We start from the raw sequence: 18,851 nt of genomic DNA, 5'->3' as shown, positions 1-18,851 counted from the left end.
TTCTAGTAGGAAAAGAATGAGATGACAACCTAGGGGTTTTGGGCTTGGTGATCAGTGGGGAGGTTGTTCTAGTAGGAAAAGAATGAGATGACATCCTAGTGTTTTTGGGCTTGGTGATCAGTGGGGAGTTTGTTCTAGTAGGAAAAGAATGAGATGACAACCTAGTGTTTTTGGGCTTGGTGATCAGTGGGGAGTTTGTTCTAGTAGGAAAAGAATGAGATGACAACCTAGTGTTTTTGGGCTTGGTGATCAGTGGGAAGTAAATGACTGAACTAACCCTGGAGGGAGTCTATAATTACACTTGTTTTCACATTGGTTCTCGGTCACTTCCAATCATCCTGAGGTTCACCACTTAACGCTCACACTTAACCTTACATTGTTGGCTTTAGATGAAGAGAAGGGTCATGTCTGGTTTTCATTTGTGATTTTTTATTTGCCTTAAAAAATCTCCAGAAAAATTGTGGTTAATTGGTGTACATTTCAATTCCATGTAATTCCTTGAACTGTGACCTCCATGTGGTTGTCTTTCCCCTGTCTCAGATCTCACGATGCCACACAAGGGATTCAGAAATTTATCTGTATACGGTAATTTTGTTTGCTTTTATTTTGTTTCTTATATTCACGTTCTTCATGTTTATAGTAAAGATAATAAATACTGGTCTATTTATACAACAAACATATTTGCACACAAGAAAAAAGTAAAATAAAATGGTTGTATTCCCAATTGGCAACACTGGATGCCTCAGGGCTGAGCAACAAAGCTGAAACAAGTGCTATGCAGCCCCTAACCATATACCGCTATATAGATAAATAGATATAGGAAGATATAGGATATAGATTTATAAGGAGGATATAAGATAAATGAAAAAACATTGCGAAGTATGGTGTAAATTTTACAAAAGCATTAGACCTGGTTTATTTTGGTGTAAAATTTTGTGTAAAAATATTTGTAAAATTTTTCACTCCTTATACTCCTAATGTAATGAATCGTAGATAAGAACAGAACTAATTGCAGCCAAATTGTTTAAACGTGCACATGTATACATACACTCAAAACACTTCCCTGAGAGGTGTGTACATGTTCGTACGAAACACTGCACAGCTTAATGGAGCAAATATTCTCATTGACCTTTACATATCATTTCACATAAATATTAGTGCTCTACACAGTGGCATTAAAGCTCTCTTTGTGGGATTATATAGTTTATTTATTTATTTTTTTCTTTGTTTGTACCTGGGTTATTTGCCAGACAACCTGACGGCCCGAGTCCCTCAGGGAATGAGCGCTGCGCCAGCCTTTTTAGCTGCCAGTGATCCTGCAAAGAGGGGACAAGACTGGCTTTTAGTGGAAAATGGCCATATTGTCCAGAGGGTGGGAAAAAAGAGGGGCTAGGTGAAGGTGTTGGGGATGACTTTTTTCAGTGTGAATGGAATGGTTAAGGGTGAGAAAAAAGAGGGGCTAGGTGTTGAGGATGACCTTTTTTCAGTGTGAATGGAATGGTTAAGGGTGGGGAAAAAGAGGGGCTAGGTGTTGAGGATGACCTTTTTTCAGTGTGAATGGAATGGTTAAGGGTGGGGAAAAAGAGGGGCTAGGTGTTGAGGATGACCTTTTTTCAGTGTGAATGGAATGGTTAAGGGTGAGAAAAAAGAGGGGCTAGGTGTTGAGGATGACCTTTTTTCAGTGTGAATGGAATGGTTGAGGGTGAGAAAAAAGAGGGGCTAGGTGTTGAGGATGACCTTTTTTCAGTGTGAATGGAATGGTTAAGGGTGGGGAAAAAGAGGGGCTAGGTGTTGAGGATGACCTTTTTTCAGTGTGAATGGAATGGTTAAGGGTGGGGAAAAAGAGGGGCTAGGTGTTGAGGATGACCTTTTTTCAGTGTGAATGGAATGGTTGAGGGTGAGAAAAAAGAGGGGCTAGGTGTTGAGGATGACCTTTTTTCAGTGTGAATGGAATGGTTGACTAGTGCAGGAGAGGGTAGATGCCTGAAAATGGAAGAGAGGGAGGGTAGGTGCTTTGGGTATCACAGTGACACATTTGAATTGTTAGGGCATTCTCTCAAGTTTTAGATGGCACATTAAGATTTAAATATGAAAACCTGAAATGTAAGGGATTTCCTGGTAATTTTAAAACTAACATTTATACAGTCTGTGTTCGTACGAATTTTACTTATACAAATTTTTTTAATGCCATGTCTCATCTATAAGTCCACTTCACCACCATTTATATGAATAGTGTGATGCTGCTTAGGTGGGCGCGGTATTGACATTCCACCATGAGTCGCACAGTGCTGTTATGTGCTTGCTGTTCTCATTCATTGGGGGATAATAACTCCTCCTCCTCCTCTTCTTCCTGCTTCTCCTCCTCCTCCTCCTCATATGAACAAATTTTTTTTTAAATATTTTTTAATCCATGTTCTGACTTGTAAAAAAATAAATCATCACCATCGCTGTTCTCACTTACTATCTCATTTGCCTGATCACACTCCTCTCTTGAAAACAACTTGGAGAGTTTTCGAAAGTTCCGACTGTCAGGTGAATGAGTGTCCCAGTGTGGTGTGTGTGCAGTGTTGAGGACCTGACTGTTGAGGTGGTAATTGTACACCCACACCATTCCCTTGATATTGGGATGCACATAGTCTTCTCATCTGATAATTATTGCTACCACATTATGGCTAAGAAAAGAGGGTTGAGTGAAGGGTTGAAGACTGTTCATTGTGGCCATTATTGATATGCAGGGAGGCAACTTGGCTTGTGAAAAAAAGATCACAGATAAAGTTAAATGGTATATCATGTGTAATATTTTTTCCCTCTAGTTGTGTGAAGTCTTTGTCTAAACAATTTTCTTCTGCTCTTTCTTCAGAGAAAAACGAGAGAAGATACAAGCCATCAGATGCAACATCCGCGATGCCATCTTGGTGAGTATATCTGTTAGTGGTTATGACATTCTAATTCAGTTTGCATAGCGTAAGCATTATGTATTATCAGAAGTGAAGACTGGTATGTGGAGATCTATGTCTCTCTTTCTGTTGGTCTGAGACCAATCCAACTGTTCTTTAGAAATGCTTTTGATAATATTTTAAGCAGTGGAAAGCAATGCCATCAAGTTATGTTGGTACATACTTCATTAACAGAGTGCTTTTTAAAATCAAATGACATGACAAACAATTGTCCTTTCATTTTTTTTTATGTTTTTTGTTTGTCTTGACTTGACTGCGTTGTTTGGGGCACTGATTGGTGTGGAAATAGACAAACTTTGCATTCTTAGTTTTTGTCAACTCTGTCCAATTTGGAGCTCAATTATTAGCGAAAGTTTAGTTCAAAGAAGAGCTCCATCCTCGTCACTCCTCATTGCATCAGCGTCTTCCTACATGCCCTTCCCACAGACTTGTCACGGTCACTGTGCTTGCATGTTCTTGGTGGCCTCCGTGGCATCATCATCATCATCATCAGCCTGTAATATTCCCAGGCAGGACAGTGGCCTTTCCCAAACATTTCCATTAATTTCTTTGTGCCTCTGGTTTCCAACAATGAGTGTTCATATATACATTTTAATTTCATCAGACCGTCTGGTGAAGGGGGTGCCAGTACATCTTTTTATATGAATTATTTCTCAGTTTGTCGCTTTGTTTGTCTGTTGTCCTCTCTCGTGTTTGTGTCCTTACCATTGCCATTTTTTGATTTTGATTGTCCTTGTACTGTAGTCTGTTCTTTTCCATTTGTAGTTTTATTTATCCATCATAGCGATTCTAGCATTGATCTCTCTCCATTCCTTGGGCTCTTCTCAGTTTCCTTTCCAGAGCCTCCATGTCTCTGATTCACATGTCATGATGTGTATAATGCACTCAGTGAAAACTGTCCTTGAAGTAACATTGTCAGAGTCTCTCAATACGTTAGCTTGTTTTCCAAAGCACTCCAACCCAGCCCTGTAGATCTTTATATTTCCAGTTCAAGTGAGGGACTGTTTGGATCAGCTTTTCTAACTATATGCATATTCATAAACTGTTTCTCTTGGATGACTTTGTTCAATATGAGCATGCCTGTTGAACATGTCTTTTTTTATTCGTTGTCAGCCCTACTCTTAGAATATCCATGCTTACTCTTCTGTCATATGCTGCAGTTCACCACTAGAATCATTTTAGAAAATCTGTCATCTGCTAACTCAAGATGACTTTGGTATTGGTTTCCAATTTTAATTCCTGGATTTCCCTACAACGTTGTTGAATCAAACGAAGCACTGCTAGAGTTTCCATGGAGCTGAGGGCTTTTTTGAAAGATGTTTTGTGCACTCCTTTGTTTCTCTATTGTCTGGTTGAGAACCCACTTCAAGAGCCACTTTGTTCCCCTTGGCAGGTCAAAACATAGTGTGGCTCAAGTTCTGTTTGTGATTGTTTTTTTTGTTTGAATAATTTGTAGATAACGCAGCACTATATTAGCACTATACTCCTGAACCAACCAAGCTGACACACAAGCTATTGCAAGCATCTATGTATCTGTTCTTTTCTTGTGTGTGAATAATTCGTGGATACCACAGACCTCTACCAACACTATACTCCTGCACCAAGCAAACCGACTGACAAGCCATTGCAAGCATCTCTATATCTATTTATGTCTGCGGGCCTCTCTCCTCACTGGAACTTCTCTTAAGGGGGTTGCCATGGCAGAGTTCCAGCACTTCCCCGCACACTCAATCCCTCACCCGCCAACTCTATATTACTCATCCAATTTATTGATCCATTCTACAGGTTGTTTCTCCCCCCCACCCCCACCCCAACGATACTATTTCCCATAATCTTGCTCTCACTTCCTTCATAAAGTTGTCTTCATGCATTCTTATCCCACCCTAAAAACATTTCAGAATACCACAGTTCACTCAGTCCTTCCTTCCTTCCTTCCTTCCTTCCTTCAGCTATTTACTTAACCTCAGATCATGTTTTGGCCTTATCGAAAACTTATATAACACACATTCAACTAACTGCAACATCCATTCATCATTCATTCATTCATTCAGCTCTGTACTTACTAACCCAAGACCATGTTTTGGGAGGCTTATCGAAAACTTATATTAACACACATTCACTAACTGCAGCATCCATCCATCCATCTATCCATCCATCACATGTAGTATAGTTGATATCTTCTGCTCGTCGTCGTCGTGATCAGTGATGTATTGATTCTGTCTGGCAACTTATCTGGAGGAGGCTTAAAAATAGTTGACGATGTGCTGGAGACTTGCTTGATATCCTACCCAGGTCGAGTGTCAACGTGTGGTGGACTGGGGGCACGTAACACCACAGGAGGAGGAAGGAAGGAAGGAGGGGTGGAGGGAGTGGAAGAGGAGAGAGGGTGGGAGGGAGGGAGGGAGGAAGACAAATAGACATAGATAGATAGACAGACACAGACGCAAACAGAGACAGACAGACACAAACACACAGATAGACACAGACACAAACAGAGACAGACAGACATAGACACACCAATACAGACAGAAAGGAAGGAAGGGAGGAAAGAAGAAAGGAAAGAAAGAACGGAAGAAAAATAGACAGACAGACAGACAGACACAAACAGAAAAAGAAAGCAAAATAAAAAGGGAGGAGGCAGGAAGGAGGACGAAGAGAGAGAGAGAGAGAGAGAGAGAGAGAGACGTAAGGGGAGATGAAGGCAGTGCAGGAGGAGGAGGGGGGGTGGGGGGTGGGGGAAAGAGGAAGTGTATGAGGAGGAGGAGGAGGAGGAAGGAGAAAAAGGTGCCAGCGATGACGGTGCTAATAAATGTTTGAAGTCGATGGACGGACGGTCATGTAACAACCAACACACACACACACACACACACACACACACACACACACACACACTTCATTCATTCATTCATTCATTGCTTCCATCTTTTAGTACAAATAAAAAAATAAACTTCCTTGAATAACATCGTAAATAGATAGGTTGATAGGTAGATAGATAGATAGATAGATAGATGAGTCCCTTTCCCCTTGCCATATACTGCTAGATTGAAGAGGAAAAGAACAAAACGTTATATTACTGATTGGTTAAACGTAGGTATCAGATATAGAGACAAATGTTACTATGCTCCTTATGGTAACTCAACACCCTGCCTCCCACCTTCCTTGCCCGTCACACCCTCCCTGCACCCCCACCCTGCCTTGCTCATCCTTCCCTCACCCCCTTCACATCGCCCCACCCCCGTTTGTCCACATCTTAAAACATTGAACAAAAACTTCCGATAATAGCCTTGACCCACCTTCACCTTCCCTGCTTGCCTTTCTACCTCTCTTCCCCTCCTCTCACCTCCTTTCCTACTCCTCTCACCTCTCCTTCAGTTCCTTCCTTACCTGTCCTTACTTTTTACCTGACCTAGATTCACCTGGGCTTGCTTTTCTGCCTCTCTTTCCTTCCTCTCACCTCCCTTTCCCCAGTCTTATTACCTCTCGTTCAGCAGTATATCTCACCTAACTTTACCATTTACTATGTCTCACCTGTTGACATTGACCCACTCACCTTGCCTGTTTACCTATATCTTTTGTCTCCTTATCTCTTTCCTTTACCTCTCCTTACTTGTTTATCTGTCTTCTCTCTCCTTATCTCTCCTCCTTGCCTTCTTACCTGTATCCTCTTGTCTCTTATCTCCCTCCCTCACCTCTCCTTCTTCGCGCCATCCCATGCAGCTAATCTTCGTACATACCTTGCATAGCTTGGAGGCTCCGGAGGGGTTGTGTTTTCAAGGGCAGCGGCGGCGCGGGGTCAGTTGGGGAGCACGCATCATCCAATCGAGAGACTATCTTGGCGATTCTCGGAGGGACTGGACGTGACGGGTTTTGCTATTCGCGTCAATTATGTAATAGCTCAGTTTGGGTGCCGACGGACCGACCGATGCACGCACTCACTCTCGCACGCACTCACTCACGCAAGCAATCACCCACGCACTCACCCACGCACTCACCCACGCACTCACGCACGCACACACATTCACTCACGCACTCACTCACCCACTCGCTCACGCACTCCATCCCTCACGCAGGCATGCATTCACTGGCACGCACTCACGCACGCACCCACTAGCTAATTCATGCATACTCTCACTCATTGTTACTGCTTAACTTACCTGCTTCCTACTACTACTACTACTACCACCACCACCACCACCACTACTGCTACTACTACTACTACTACTACTACTACTACTACTACTACTACTACTACTACGTTGAATTAGGCGCACTGATAACTTGGACCCCTTGTTATTTTCGTTCAGAGGGAGATCGTTAGGAAGGCATCACGTAGGGTCGGTGTTACAAGAGCCGGCCGGTGTAAAAAGGTTCTCTTACGGTGGTAGTGTCGTCCGTGGGTGGGGTGCAGTTTTAGGCTTATTGATATACATTTGGTCTGTCACTCTGAATCATGGAGGACGATTTGTGGGTTGAGGAGGAACTTGGGGGTGGAGGTGAGGCCCAGAGGAGGATGAGAATATGGCGGCTCTTTAAAGGAATCAACCTCCCTCCTCTTCTCAGCACGTATGGGATATAGAAATAAGGTACCTGGTAAAGAAGTACATCAAAACAACGAATCATGGAGGACGATTTGTGGGTTGAGGGGGATTGGTGGGTAGAGGTGAGGCCCAGAGGAGGTGGAGAATATGGCGGCTCTCTGAAGTAATCAACCTCCCTCCTCTTCTCAGCACGTATGGGGTATAGAAATAAGGTACCTGGTAAAGAAGTACATCAAAACAACGAATCATGGAGGACGATTTGTGGGTTGAGGAGGAACTTGGGGGTGGAGGTGAGGCCCAGAGGAGGAGGAGAATATGGCGGCTCTTTAAAGGAATCAACCTCCCTCGTCTTCTTAGCACTTATGGGATATACAAATAAGGTACCTGGTAAAGAAGTACATCAAAACAACGAATCTACACCATATAACTGTACACTACTGGCTTTCAACACTGCCCCGACAACGAATGACACTTTAACAATATGAGGACTCTTGAGGAGACAGCTAAAGAATCAACACTTCCTCAACAACGAATGACACTTTTAAACAGTACTAAGAGGCCGATTAAACAATAAGAGGAGGGAGACTAAAGGGTTTCAACACAGACAGACCAAATATATATCTAAGCCTAAAATTGCACCCCCACCCTCAGACGCCGCTATCATCATCAGAGCGCTTTTTATACATTGGCAGGCTCTTGTAACACTGATACTATGTGATACCTTCTTACCTATCTCCCTATTTACGAACCCAACAACGAGTGACCCCCTCTTTTTTAAGTTAGAGGCAGAGTAAAGGCTCCTAACACTGCCCCTACGCCCCTGTCCACCCAGAAGTGAATGGGTACCAGGTATTAATCGGGGGTTGTGTCCCGTCTCCTGGGATCTGTTTCTCCTATAATTCCTTCCCCTTCCTTCTGTCTCTCTCCGGCATATAACCACAGATGTTGGGCCGACTAAACGAAACTTTCCAACTTTCTTTTTCCTAACACTGCTCCTATATAGAAAACAGCCAAATGTCTAAAGTGAATTTTTAAATTTTTTTAACGTTACGTTGCTGCTGACAGACAAAAGTGAAGACTCCTGAGGTGCATTGGTACTCTTACTAACAGACCTATTGTACCTATTGTAGTATACGTCTGCGCCTTCTCCTTTCCCCGACAGTGACTTAGCTGCCTTTTAACCTTTATATTCACAGACGAAGAGTGACAGTTGTTTTACGTATAGATATTCACCCAACGTCCACGGCATCCCCACTTTTTTTTTTTTTTTTTTTTTACAGCAAAGGAGACAGTTCAAGGGCGTAAAAAAAAAAAAAAAAAAAAAGCCCGCTACTTACCATCGCTCCTTTGACCTATGGGGACTTACCTTCGTCATCTACCGTGCACAGTTTTGTTTGCCATAGAGAAAAAATAGCAGTTATCGTAAACACTTGAAACACTTTATTATGCTGATTTTGTAACATTGGAAAGAAAGCACCCTACGTTTCCACAGCAACTTGCCACTAACCCTGAAGAGAAAGACTTGAAGTACAGGACACATGGTTTTTCTGTAGCGCACTTGACACTTACGACGCTTCACACCAGCCCCGACACCCACACCCACCCACACTCACTCGCTCACTCGTCAGGATCAATACATGGACATCCTCCTACTTTGCATCTACGAAGTGTTAAGGAAGGGCGGAGTACTCGGTCACGTGCATGTCGACTGGCCTCTTGCAGACTCATTGCGCTCTTAGGTTCCTCTTGTCTTGGGTAGTACCGCGTGCCACCAAATATATATCAATAAGCCTGAAACTGCGCTTCACGCACATGACGCCACTACCACCAACAGAACGCCTTTTTCACGGCTCTTGTAACACCAATCCTACGTGCTCCCTAGCCTACCTTTCTCCCTCTGTATGGAAATGATACTGGGACATAAGTTATCAGTAGGCGTTCGCGGGGTTGGAAAGGTGAGGGGGTCGGCGTCGTCTTGTTCTGCAGCGATTTGAGACTTTATTGAGACATTTTACTGTATCCTTTTGCAAACCTGACCTCTCGTGTTGTATCTTTTTGATGTTGTTTGGTGAATAAGGGCGTGGTTGTTGGTGTGTACTGAAATCATAATATTGGTAAAGAGGGAACGTTAGTTGTTTGTAAGGTATAATTATGTAGCTCGTCTTTCCTTTACAATTTCTCCTCTCCTTTCCTTTTTTCATCTTCTTCATTCCCTTCCCTCTCCATTTCATCTTTTCCTCCTCTCTCCTCCTCTTTCATATCCTTTTGCTCTATAGAGTAAAAGAAAAGGAAGTATACGGAAGGATAACAAAAAGACGTAAATAAAAACTAAAACTATTGATGGACTGTATTTCGTGCACTGGGGTCTTCGTCGTGAGCCCCCCCCCCTTCCCAGCAGCTGCCTTCGGGGTGGGGTGGGGGGGGGTGAGAGGCTTGTGTCTTGGGGGTACAGTGACAGCTTTTTGGTGCCTGCATACACACACACACACACACACACACACACACACACACACGCGTTATAGGCCCCTCTGATGACTGCCGGGGCCTGCACTCTGGTCGTTCTGGCGCGTCCCCGCACCGCCTCTCCCACCTGTTGATTGGTGCTCCAGTCCGATGCTCCCTCTGGCACCAAATTCCATCCTTTACCTGTCGTAGCGGCGTGAATGGACAGCGGCGGCGTTTATTTTTAAGTCCCTTTCAGTCAGTCATTGCGAGCTGGTGTCTTGGTGATGGAAAGTATAGCTCGTATTTTTCAGTCCCTATCAGTCAGTCATTGCGAGCTGGTGTCTTGGTGATGGAAAGTATAGCTCGTATTTTTCGGTCCCTTTCAGTCAGTCATTACGAGCTGGTGTCTTGGTGATGGAAGGTATAGCTCGTATTTTTCGGTCCCTTTCAGTCAGTCATTGCGAGCTGGTGTCTTGGTGATGGAAAGTATAGCTCGTATTTTTCGGTCCCTTTCAGTGTCATTACGAGCTGGTGTCTTGGTGATGGAAGGTATAGCTCGTATTTTTCGGTCCCTTTCAGTCAGTCATTACGAGCTGGTGTCTTGGTGATGGAAAGTATAGCTCGTATTTTTCGGTCCCTTTCAGTGTCATTACGAGCTGGTGTCTTGGTGATGGAAGGTATAGCTCGTATTTTTCGGTCCCTTTCAGTCAGTCATTGCGAGCTGGTGTGTTGGTGATGGAAAGTATAGCTCGTATTTTTCGGTCCCTTTCAGTCAGTCATTACGAGCTGGTGTCTTGGTGATGGAAGGTATAGCTCGTATTTTTCGGTCCCTATCAGTGTCATTACGAGCTGGTGTCTTGGTGATGGAAGGTATAGCTCGTATTTTTCGGTCCCTTTCAGTCAGTCATTACGAGCTGGTGTCTTGGTGATGGAAGGTATAGCTCGTATTTTTCGGTCCCTTTCAGTCAGTCATTACGAGCTGGTGTCTTGGTGATGGAAGGTATAGCTCGTATTTTTCGGTCCCTTTCAGTCAGTCATTACGAGCTGGTGTCTTGGTGATGGAAGGTATAGCTCGTATTTTTCGGTCCCTTTCAGTCAGTCATTGCGAGCTGGTGTCTTGGTGATGGAAGGTATAGCTCGTATTTTTCGGTCCCTTTCAGTCAGTCATTACGAGCTGGTGTCTTGGTGATGGAAGGTATAGCTCGTATTTTTCGGTCCCTTTCAGTCAGTCATTACGAGCTGGTGTCTTGGTGATGGAAAGTATAGCTCGTATTTTTCGGTCCCTTTCAGTCAGTCATTGCGAGCTGGTGTCTTGGTGATGGAAAGTATAGCTCGTATTTTTCGGCCCCTTTCAGTCAGTCATTACGAGCTGGTGTCTTGGTGATGGAAAGTATAGCTCGTATTTTTCGGCCCCTTTCAGTCAGTCATTGCGAGCTGGTGTCTTGGTGATGGAAAGTATAGCTCGTATTTTTCGGCCCCTTTCAGTCAGTCATTGCGAGCTGGTGTCTTGGTGATGGAAAGTATAGCTCGTATTTTTCGGCCCCTTTCAGTCAGTCATTGCGAGCTGGTGTCTTGGTGATGGAAAGTATAGCTCGTATTTTTCGGCCCCTTTCAGTCAGTCATTGCGAGCTGGTGTCTTGGTGATGGAAAGTATAGCTCGTGTTCTTAACCCGTCCGCTGCGATTGGCACGGATTTGCCTTTCACTGGTAGCTTGGTAACTATACTCCCATGTCTTTCTCTGCCTCTGTGGTGGATAGTGGAGTGTTTCCCATGTGGTATTGGTGTGCTGGATATCCCCTCCCAAGGTGCAGGACTTTACATTTCATTGAATTGTAGCAGCCACTTTTTGTTCCATTCCTGTAGCTTGGTGAGGTCTTCTTGTAGGAAATCCGTAGTCAAGGGGTTAAAGGTATGGGCACCGCAGTTCGCCTGTTTGAAAGGTCTTGTAGAAGTTTCTCGGCTTTTCATGGACTGTTTTGTGATCTTGTTGACAGTGTTACCCGACTTCTGCATCGTGAACTGAAAAATCACTCATGAAAACCCGAGTAATCTTTTCTTTGACCTTAGAAAATTGGTTTATAATGTTTCTTAGTGGTCCCTCTAAGTGAGAAAAATGAGAAAAAAATCATCACTCACACAAACCATTTCATAATACATATCAAAGCATTTGTGATCAGTTTATGTATCATCTATTTTGAGGGGTTTATATCATGGCAAAAATTTGGCCCGTCGCTGGTACCGGGTTGAGAAAAATGAACTTATGATTCGACGTCTTTCTGCGTACTCCTGTTTTTTTTTTTTTTTTTTTTTCCTATTCCTATACATCACATCCTTGGAGTGTTGTAATGTTATGTTGCGTGTTGGAAGTGTTGTGCTTGTTTTCTTTGCCTCCCGATATTAGACAAGGGCAACACATTGGCTCTTGAGTCTGCCCAAGAGCAGCGGCAGCAGCCCGGCGCGCCCTCGCCCACGCGACAGGCAGGGGCCGCGGCCAGTGACACCAGCAGGTTGTGTGTGTGTGTGTGTCGCCCCTCCAGGAGGTGTGGCCGCCCCGGGGAGATGCTGGGGCAGGTCACTAGTCGCGGGGCCTGGCCAGGGGCGGCGGGTGGTGATAAAACAAGTTTGCTCGGCGGCACTCCCTCCATGCAAACATTTAGCCTTTGGTCTGCTGCATATTCTCCCTACCATGACTTACCTACGGGGGGGAAGTAGCCATGCAAACACTTAGCCTTGGGTCTACTGCATATTCTCCCTACCACGACTTATCTACGGGGGGGAAGTAGCCATGCAAACACTTAGATTGATATTATAAGTCACTTTCGTTTCTCACATCAGCTATTTTTAAAGGTCAAAGAGGGGGTCAGTCGGGTTCTAATGAGTGTTTCTTCAGGTTCTTGGTACAGAAGAAGGGTCAAACTACAACCAGGGTCATAAAACTACTCCTGCAAATACCCACAGCTCATACGCAAGCCTTGTCAAATATGTGTTCTTGGGCAGTGAAATGTCTTATGATACGAACCTAATCAGCCTTTACTCTGCTGTGTTTCCTTCTTACCATGACTTGCTTCTACGGGAGGGGAGTATCCATGCAAACACTTGGCCTTTATCCTGCGGGGTTTCTTCCTTCCTACGACTTACTTCTGCTGGAGGGGAATATCCATGCAAATATCCATCTTTTAGTCTCCTGTATTTCTCTCTTACCACGACTGCTTCTACGCGAGGAGAGTATCCATGGGGTCGTAGATGGCTAGAGGGGGAGAGAGGCAAATAGGAAGGCTAGCAAGAGGATCAGGACTGGATCATTGGGTCGTGGGTGCTACAGGGGGAGAGCGGCAAATAGGAAGGCAAGCAAGAGGATCAGGACTGGATCATTGGGTCGTGGGTGCTACAGGGGGAGAGAGGCAAATAGGAAGGCAAGGAAGAGGATCAGGACTGGAACATTGGGTCGTAGAGGACTAGAAGGCGAGAGAGGCGAATTGAAAGGCAAGGAAGAGGATCATAACTGGAACATTGGGTCGGAGAGGACTAGAAGAGGAGAGAGGCAAATAGAAAGGCAAGGAAGAGGATCAGGACTGGAACATTGGGTCGTAGAGGACTAGAAGGGGAGAGAGGCGAATTGAAAGGCAATGAAGAGGATCATAACTGGAACATTGGGTCGGAGAGGACTAGAAGAGGAGAGAGGCAAATAGGAAGGCAAGGAAGAGGATCAGGACTGGATCATTGGGTCGTGGGTGCTACAGGGGGAGAGAGGCAAATAGGAAGGCAAGGAAGAGGATCATAACTGGAACATTGGGTCGGAGAGGGCTAGAAGAGGAGAGAGGCAAATAGGAAGGCAAGGAAGAGGATCAGGACTGGATCATTGGGTCGTGGGTGCTACAGGGGGAGAGAGGCAAATAGGAAGGCAAGGAAGAGGATCAGGACTGGAACATTGGGTCGTAGAGGACTAGAAGGGGAGAGAGGCGAATTGAAAGGCAAGGAAGAGGATCATAACTGGAACATTGGGTCGGAGAGGACTAGAAGAGGAGAGAGGCAAATAGAAAGGCAAGGAAGAGGATCAGGACTGGAGCATTGGGGTGGAGAGAACTGAAGGGGGACAGAGATAGTGCATAAGAAGGCAAGGAAGAGGATCAGGACTGGAGCATTGGGTTGGAGACAGAGACATGGGGGGGGGGGGGGGGGCCGAAATAGTGCACAAGAAGGCAAGGAAGATCGGAATTGTGGCAGTGTGTCGTAGATGGCTAAAGAAAAACAGAGGGTCAGGCTAAAGCAAGGAAGAGTATCATGAACGAGAAAGATTGAAAGTACCGTATCCTGCATTTACTTTTATTTACCGATTATATTTACTAGAACTTGCCGTATTTACTAATGTCGAGGGCCATGATGGGAGAGGGTGAAAGTAGGAGGTAGGGTGTGTAAGGGAGGGTGTGAGGGGACATAAGATAAGGGATATATGATAAGGAGGAGGAGGGGGAGGGGATAAAGGGGAAGAGAGGTTGGGAAATAAAACAGTGCATGAGGGGGAAGCGAGACGTAAGGAACACACACACACACACACACACACACAAAGAGGGGTGAGGGAGTGTGACCTGCGGGGCGCCACCAGTTAGTTTGTGAGTTTGTTGCATGTTGCCTCGACCCCCACGAGAACAAGCTGTGTTGATCAAGTATATAGTGTGTTTGTTTTATAAATAGACACACCACACAGTACCTCCCCTTTCTCTCTCTCTCTCTCTCTCTCTCTCTCTCTCTCTCTCTCTCTCTCTCTCTCTCTCTCTCTCTCTCTCTCTCTCTCTCTCTCTCTCTCTCTCATACCTATTTATTTCACGTTATTAGTCATTTATCTCATCCAAGTACTAAATTAGGATTGGATGTTATTTTCTTACCTTCGTGAATGCATTTCGTAACGTGAATAGAATTAAGTAACATTCTTTCCCCTCGTGTTCCTCCTAATTCCTGACGGGGGAAACAGAGGAAGAAGGAAAGAAAGACTGAGGGAGGATGCTGCGGAGAGAAATAAAAAGAAGGAAAGGGAAAATCCATCGCACATTGGTTCTTCCTCTTCCACTCCCCTCCCAATTCTTCTGACTGGGAGGAAAAAACGGGAAGGAAACAAGGAGGAGGAGGAGGAGGAGGAGGAGGCAACGTCTTTGATACTTTATAAGCTTTCCATATCACCTCTTTCTCTCCTAACGCCACGCCCAGTGTGCAGAAGGCTGGATGCTGCTGGTGATGCTGATGATTAGGAGGCTGTGTGATGCTCTCCTGCCTCTCCATCACACCCTGGCATCCTACCCTACCTCCTGACGTCCAGTGTGCCCTGAGAAGCCTTCCCCCACAGGGTTTCTGAAGACTGTCTGCAGCGAAACGCACCACTGAAGGTTGGCAGAAAGTTGACCCTCCCGAGACCTGACCCACAGTTGCTCTTTGAAGGCGTACGCTAAGGGGTCAAGTGGTGGCCGTGCTTCGAGGCTTGATACCCGAGTAGTGGTGACCGCCCTACAGTGTAAACCTGAAGTGTAGAGTCGCGAAGTCTCAGCCACACGGTATAGCAAGGCGTTAGTGTTGCTTCCTGTGGTTTGGGCTGGGCGGATTGGGCTACAGTAGTAATGGCCAGCAGTATATAGTCCCCGTAGCCGTAGAGTATGCATATGTAGCTACTCTGGGTGTTGATTGAACGAAACGAGTATTTATCCTCGTATGTTGCGCGGTATTGCTTCTCGTGGCTACTGAGATGGGCGTTACATTGGGCTACATTAGTGATGGTCCACGGTATATAGAGCCCCTGTAGCCGTAGAGTATACATTCATAAACACTCATTTGGGTGTTGATGGAGCGAAACATCATTATCCCCGTATGTTGAGTGTTAGTACTTCCTCAACGAAAGCCTAACTATATGTGGGTGTGTAAGTCCTTAAAGCCCCGAAATGTTTGGGACCATGGACCTAGACCCGGGTAGAGTGACATGGTGCCTCATTCAGCGTGCTCTCCTGCCGAAGTGACTGACTAAACCCCCGCTAAGTCTCAGGGTACGTCCAGCGCTGTGAGGAGGGGTGACAAGGAGCTTGACAGGGAGGAGGAGGAGGAGGAGGTGGCGGCTGTGGCGAGAGCAATGATAGCCGGAAACTGGGTTGAGGAGAAAGCAAGCCTGGCCGAGCAGAGATGAGCGAGCGTCGTGTGTGTGCGCGCCCTGAACTAATATTCCTGGCCCGTCCACCACCTGCCCCGCCTGACCTGCCGGCCTGCATGTACTCCTGGCGACGCCCTCCTTAACTGGATCAAAGGGAGGGAAACGGGAAAAAAAGCGCGAGGTTCCTGTTATTGGCAGCGTGTTGGTCCTCAGTGGAGATGCCTCTATAGTGCGTCGTGTGTTGTCCACGGCCCATGTTATCAAATGTTTCGCCACCTTAGTACTTAACCCGTCCGCTGCGATTGACACGGATTTTGCTTTCACTGGCAGCCTGGTAACATATAGGTCTTTCTCTGCCTCTGTGGTGGATAGTGGAGTGTTTCCCATGTGGTATTGGTGTGCTGGATATCCCCTCCCAAGGTGTAGGACTTTACATTTTTCTTCATTGACTTGTACCAGCCATTTTTTGTTCCATTCCTGTAGCTTGGTGAGGGCTTCTTGTATGAAATCCGTAGTCAAGGGGTTAAAAAGGTTCTCGTAGAAGTTATAGAGATTTTAATGGGTGGTTTCATGACACTAACGGTACATTTTCAAGGTTTCTGTGTCATGGACGGGAAAGCACGTATGAGAACCTGTCTTATATTATCCATGGCCGTCAGAAATAATAGTAACAAAAGCCTGAAGCGTTGGATAATACGAGTCAAAAGAGTAAAGAAACCTATGCAGTCTTTTTACCTCTACAACTTTATCCATCTTTGTCTTTTTCTACTTATCTTTCTGTTTGTGTTAGTGTCTACCTCTCTATCTGTCCTATCTATATCTGTGTTTCTATCTATATTTAAACACACACACACACACACACACACACACACACACACACACACACACACACACACACACACACACACACACACACACAGTATCTTTCTATCCGTCCATCTAACCAAATTTCTATATCTATTTACCTATCTAACCAACTAATTAACGAAACACTTATCTCTGTCTACCTATATCTATCTAGCAATCTATATTTTTCCACCTATCTATCTGTATATTATCTATCTATCTATGTCTGTCTTGTCTCACTATATCTGCATACACGGAGCCACGCACACCCAGCACGTCGCGTTGATACAGCCCGGGCGCCACCTCCCTGTGTCTGCTCCAGGCCTCGAGGCACCGGGTTGGCGGGCGGCGCAGGGTGACGAGACATCCTTGGCTCACGTGCACACTGCGAGCCTCGCCTCACCTTTCCGCATGTGCACCGGGCCTTGGGGGAACACGACCGCGCGCATGCAACTCGGGAAGACACACCTGCTCGGGTTACGTCCAATCCCGCCCGCTGCTGCCTTCACGTCTCCTCAAGGTCTATGCAGTGCGCGCCGGCAGAACACACCCACACCTTGTCAAATATGTGAACTAGGGCGGCGAAATGATTAAATGAATGACCTTGCAACCGAGAACAACCCAACGACGGGGCGACTTTGCCCTTCAGAGGAATTATCAACCTCTCTCGTGATGCCCGCCGACCATGACCCCTTCCGTGACCCGCCTAAGTGTCCCTGTATGTTGAAGGAGAGCCGCGGTGGTTGGGGCGGGGAGGGAGAGTTAAGGGGCGTGACCCGAGGAGCCCCGCCGCCCCCACCTTGGCGCCGCCGCTGCGATAGGAAGGGACGGGTTGACGGGCTCCTTCTGGTGGTCAAATTGAGGAGGTGGACTTTTACTTGGGTGCGACCTTCCTCCTTGGGCCTTGAAGATACTCCTCCATTGAACGTGTTGTGATGGGGAGAGAGAGAGAGAGAGAGAGAGAGAGAGAGAGAGAGAGAGAGAGAGAGAGAGAGAGAGAGAGAGAGAGAGAGAGAGAGAGAGAGAGAGAGAGAATAATTGATAGGGTGGGAAACTGAGGTGATGAGAGTAAAAATGATAAACAAGAAAAAAAGTAAAAAAAAGAGGGAGCGGGTATGAACAGAAGGAGAGAGAGAGAGAGAGAGAGAGAGAGAGAGAGAGAGAGAGAGAGAGAGAGAGAGAGAGAGAGAGAGAGAGAGAGAGAGAAGTGGGGGGAGTAGTTATGTAAAGAAACCGATCTCGTCTTCAATTCAGACTCAGGAACATTATTTTGCGACTTTTTTTCACCTCCGCTAAAATATGATTCAAGTATATTTACATTATATATATATTTTTTCCATATATAAGTAATTAGAGTGAACCTGAGGCCTTGTTCTTAATTAATCATATCGGCGCCTCTGTCCCAACCTGTTTGAAAAGCCTCTCGGTGAAGTTCCTGGGATTACCATGGATTGTTTTGTGGCCCTAGTGACAATTTTACACGACTTCTACATCTTGAACGGAACAATCACTCATAAAGACCCGATTAATTTTTTCTGTGGCTTCGGAAAATAGTAATGGGATCGTAGAAGTTGTTTAGATTTCCACGGACTGTTTTGTGACCCTAGTGACATTTTTACACGACTACTGCATCTTGAACCCGGTTAATCTTCTCTGTGACCTCGGGAAATAGTCGTAATGGGAGGGAGCGCGAGACGTTTAAGTTAAGAATATGGTCGCTTCATTAGGCGCCGAAGGAAGGAAGCTCGCGTTACTATACAGGCCCGTGATCACGTGTGTCCGCCCACTTTGAAGTCAGGCGTGTGCGGGGGTTCACAAGTTACCGCGTTCGTGTGTGTGTGTGTGTGTGTGTGTGTGTGTGTGTGGCGGTATTTATCTAGCCGCCCGTGAGTGTGTGTGTGGGGGTGGTGGGGTACACGTGTCTAAGGAAAGGGAGG

General features: G+C 45.7%; 1 protein-coding gene and 1 long non-coding RNA gene across 3 annotated transcripts in view; both read left to right on the top strand.

The window, feature by feature from the left end:
* The window catches only part of LOC127004547 (guanine nucleotide-binding protein G(s) subunit alpha), a 62,088-nt gene that overhangs the window by 9,834 nt on the left and 33,403 nt on the right, over window positions 1-18,851 (top strand). Inside the window, exon 3 of the mRNA XM_050872387.1 lies at window positions 2,861-2,915. Within this exon, the coding sequence (XP_050728344.1) occupies window positions 2,861-2,915 (55 nt within the window). The remainder of the gene's footprint in view (window positions 1-2,860; window positions 2,916-18,851) is intronic.
* LOC127004550 (uncharacterized) lies at window positions 8,857-13,596 on the top strand. 2 transcript variants are annotated; one of them, XR_007757881.1, is made up of 3 exons: window positions 8,857-10,426; window positions 10,490-10,554; window positions 11,136-13,596. It is a non-coding gene; the product is annotated as an uncharacterized LOC127004550 (long non-coding RNA). The 2 variants fall into 2 exon arrangements; XR_007757882.1 differs by lacking the exon at window positions 11,136-13,596 and adding an exon at window positions 11,006-11,119.

The sequence above is a fragment of the Eriocheir sinensis genome, chromosome 28 (genome assembly GCF_024679095.1).
Source record: "Eriocheir sinensis breed Jianghai 21 chromosome 28, ASM2467909v1, whole genome shotgun sequence".
Taxonomy (NCBI): domain Eukaryota; kingdom Metazoa; phylum Arthropoda; class Malacostraca; order Decapoda; family Varunidae; genus Eriocheir; species Eriocheir sinensis.
The sequence above is the reverse complement of the archived record's forward strand: the minus strand, read 5'-3'. Positions and strand labels throughout refer to the sequence as shown.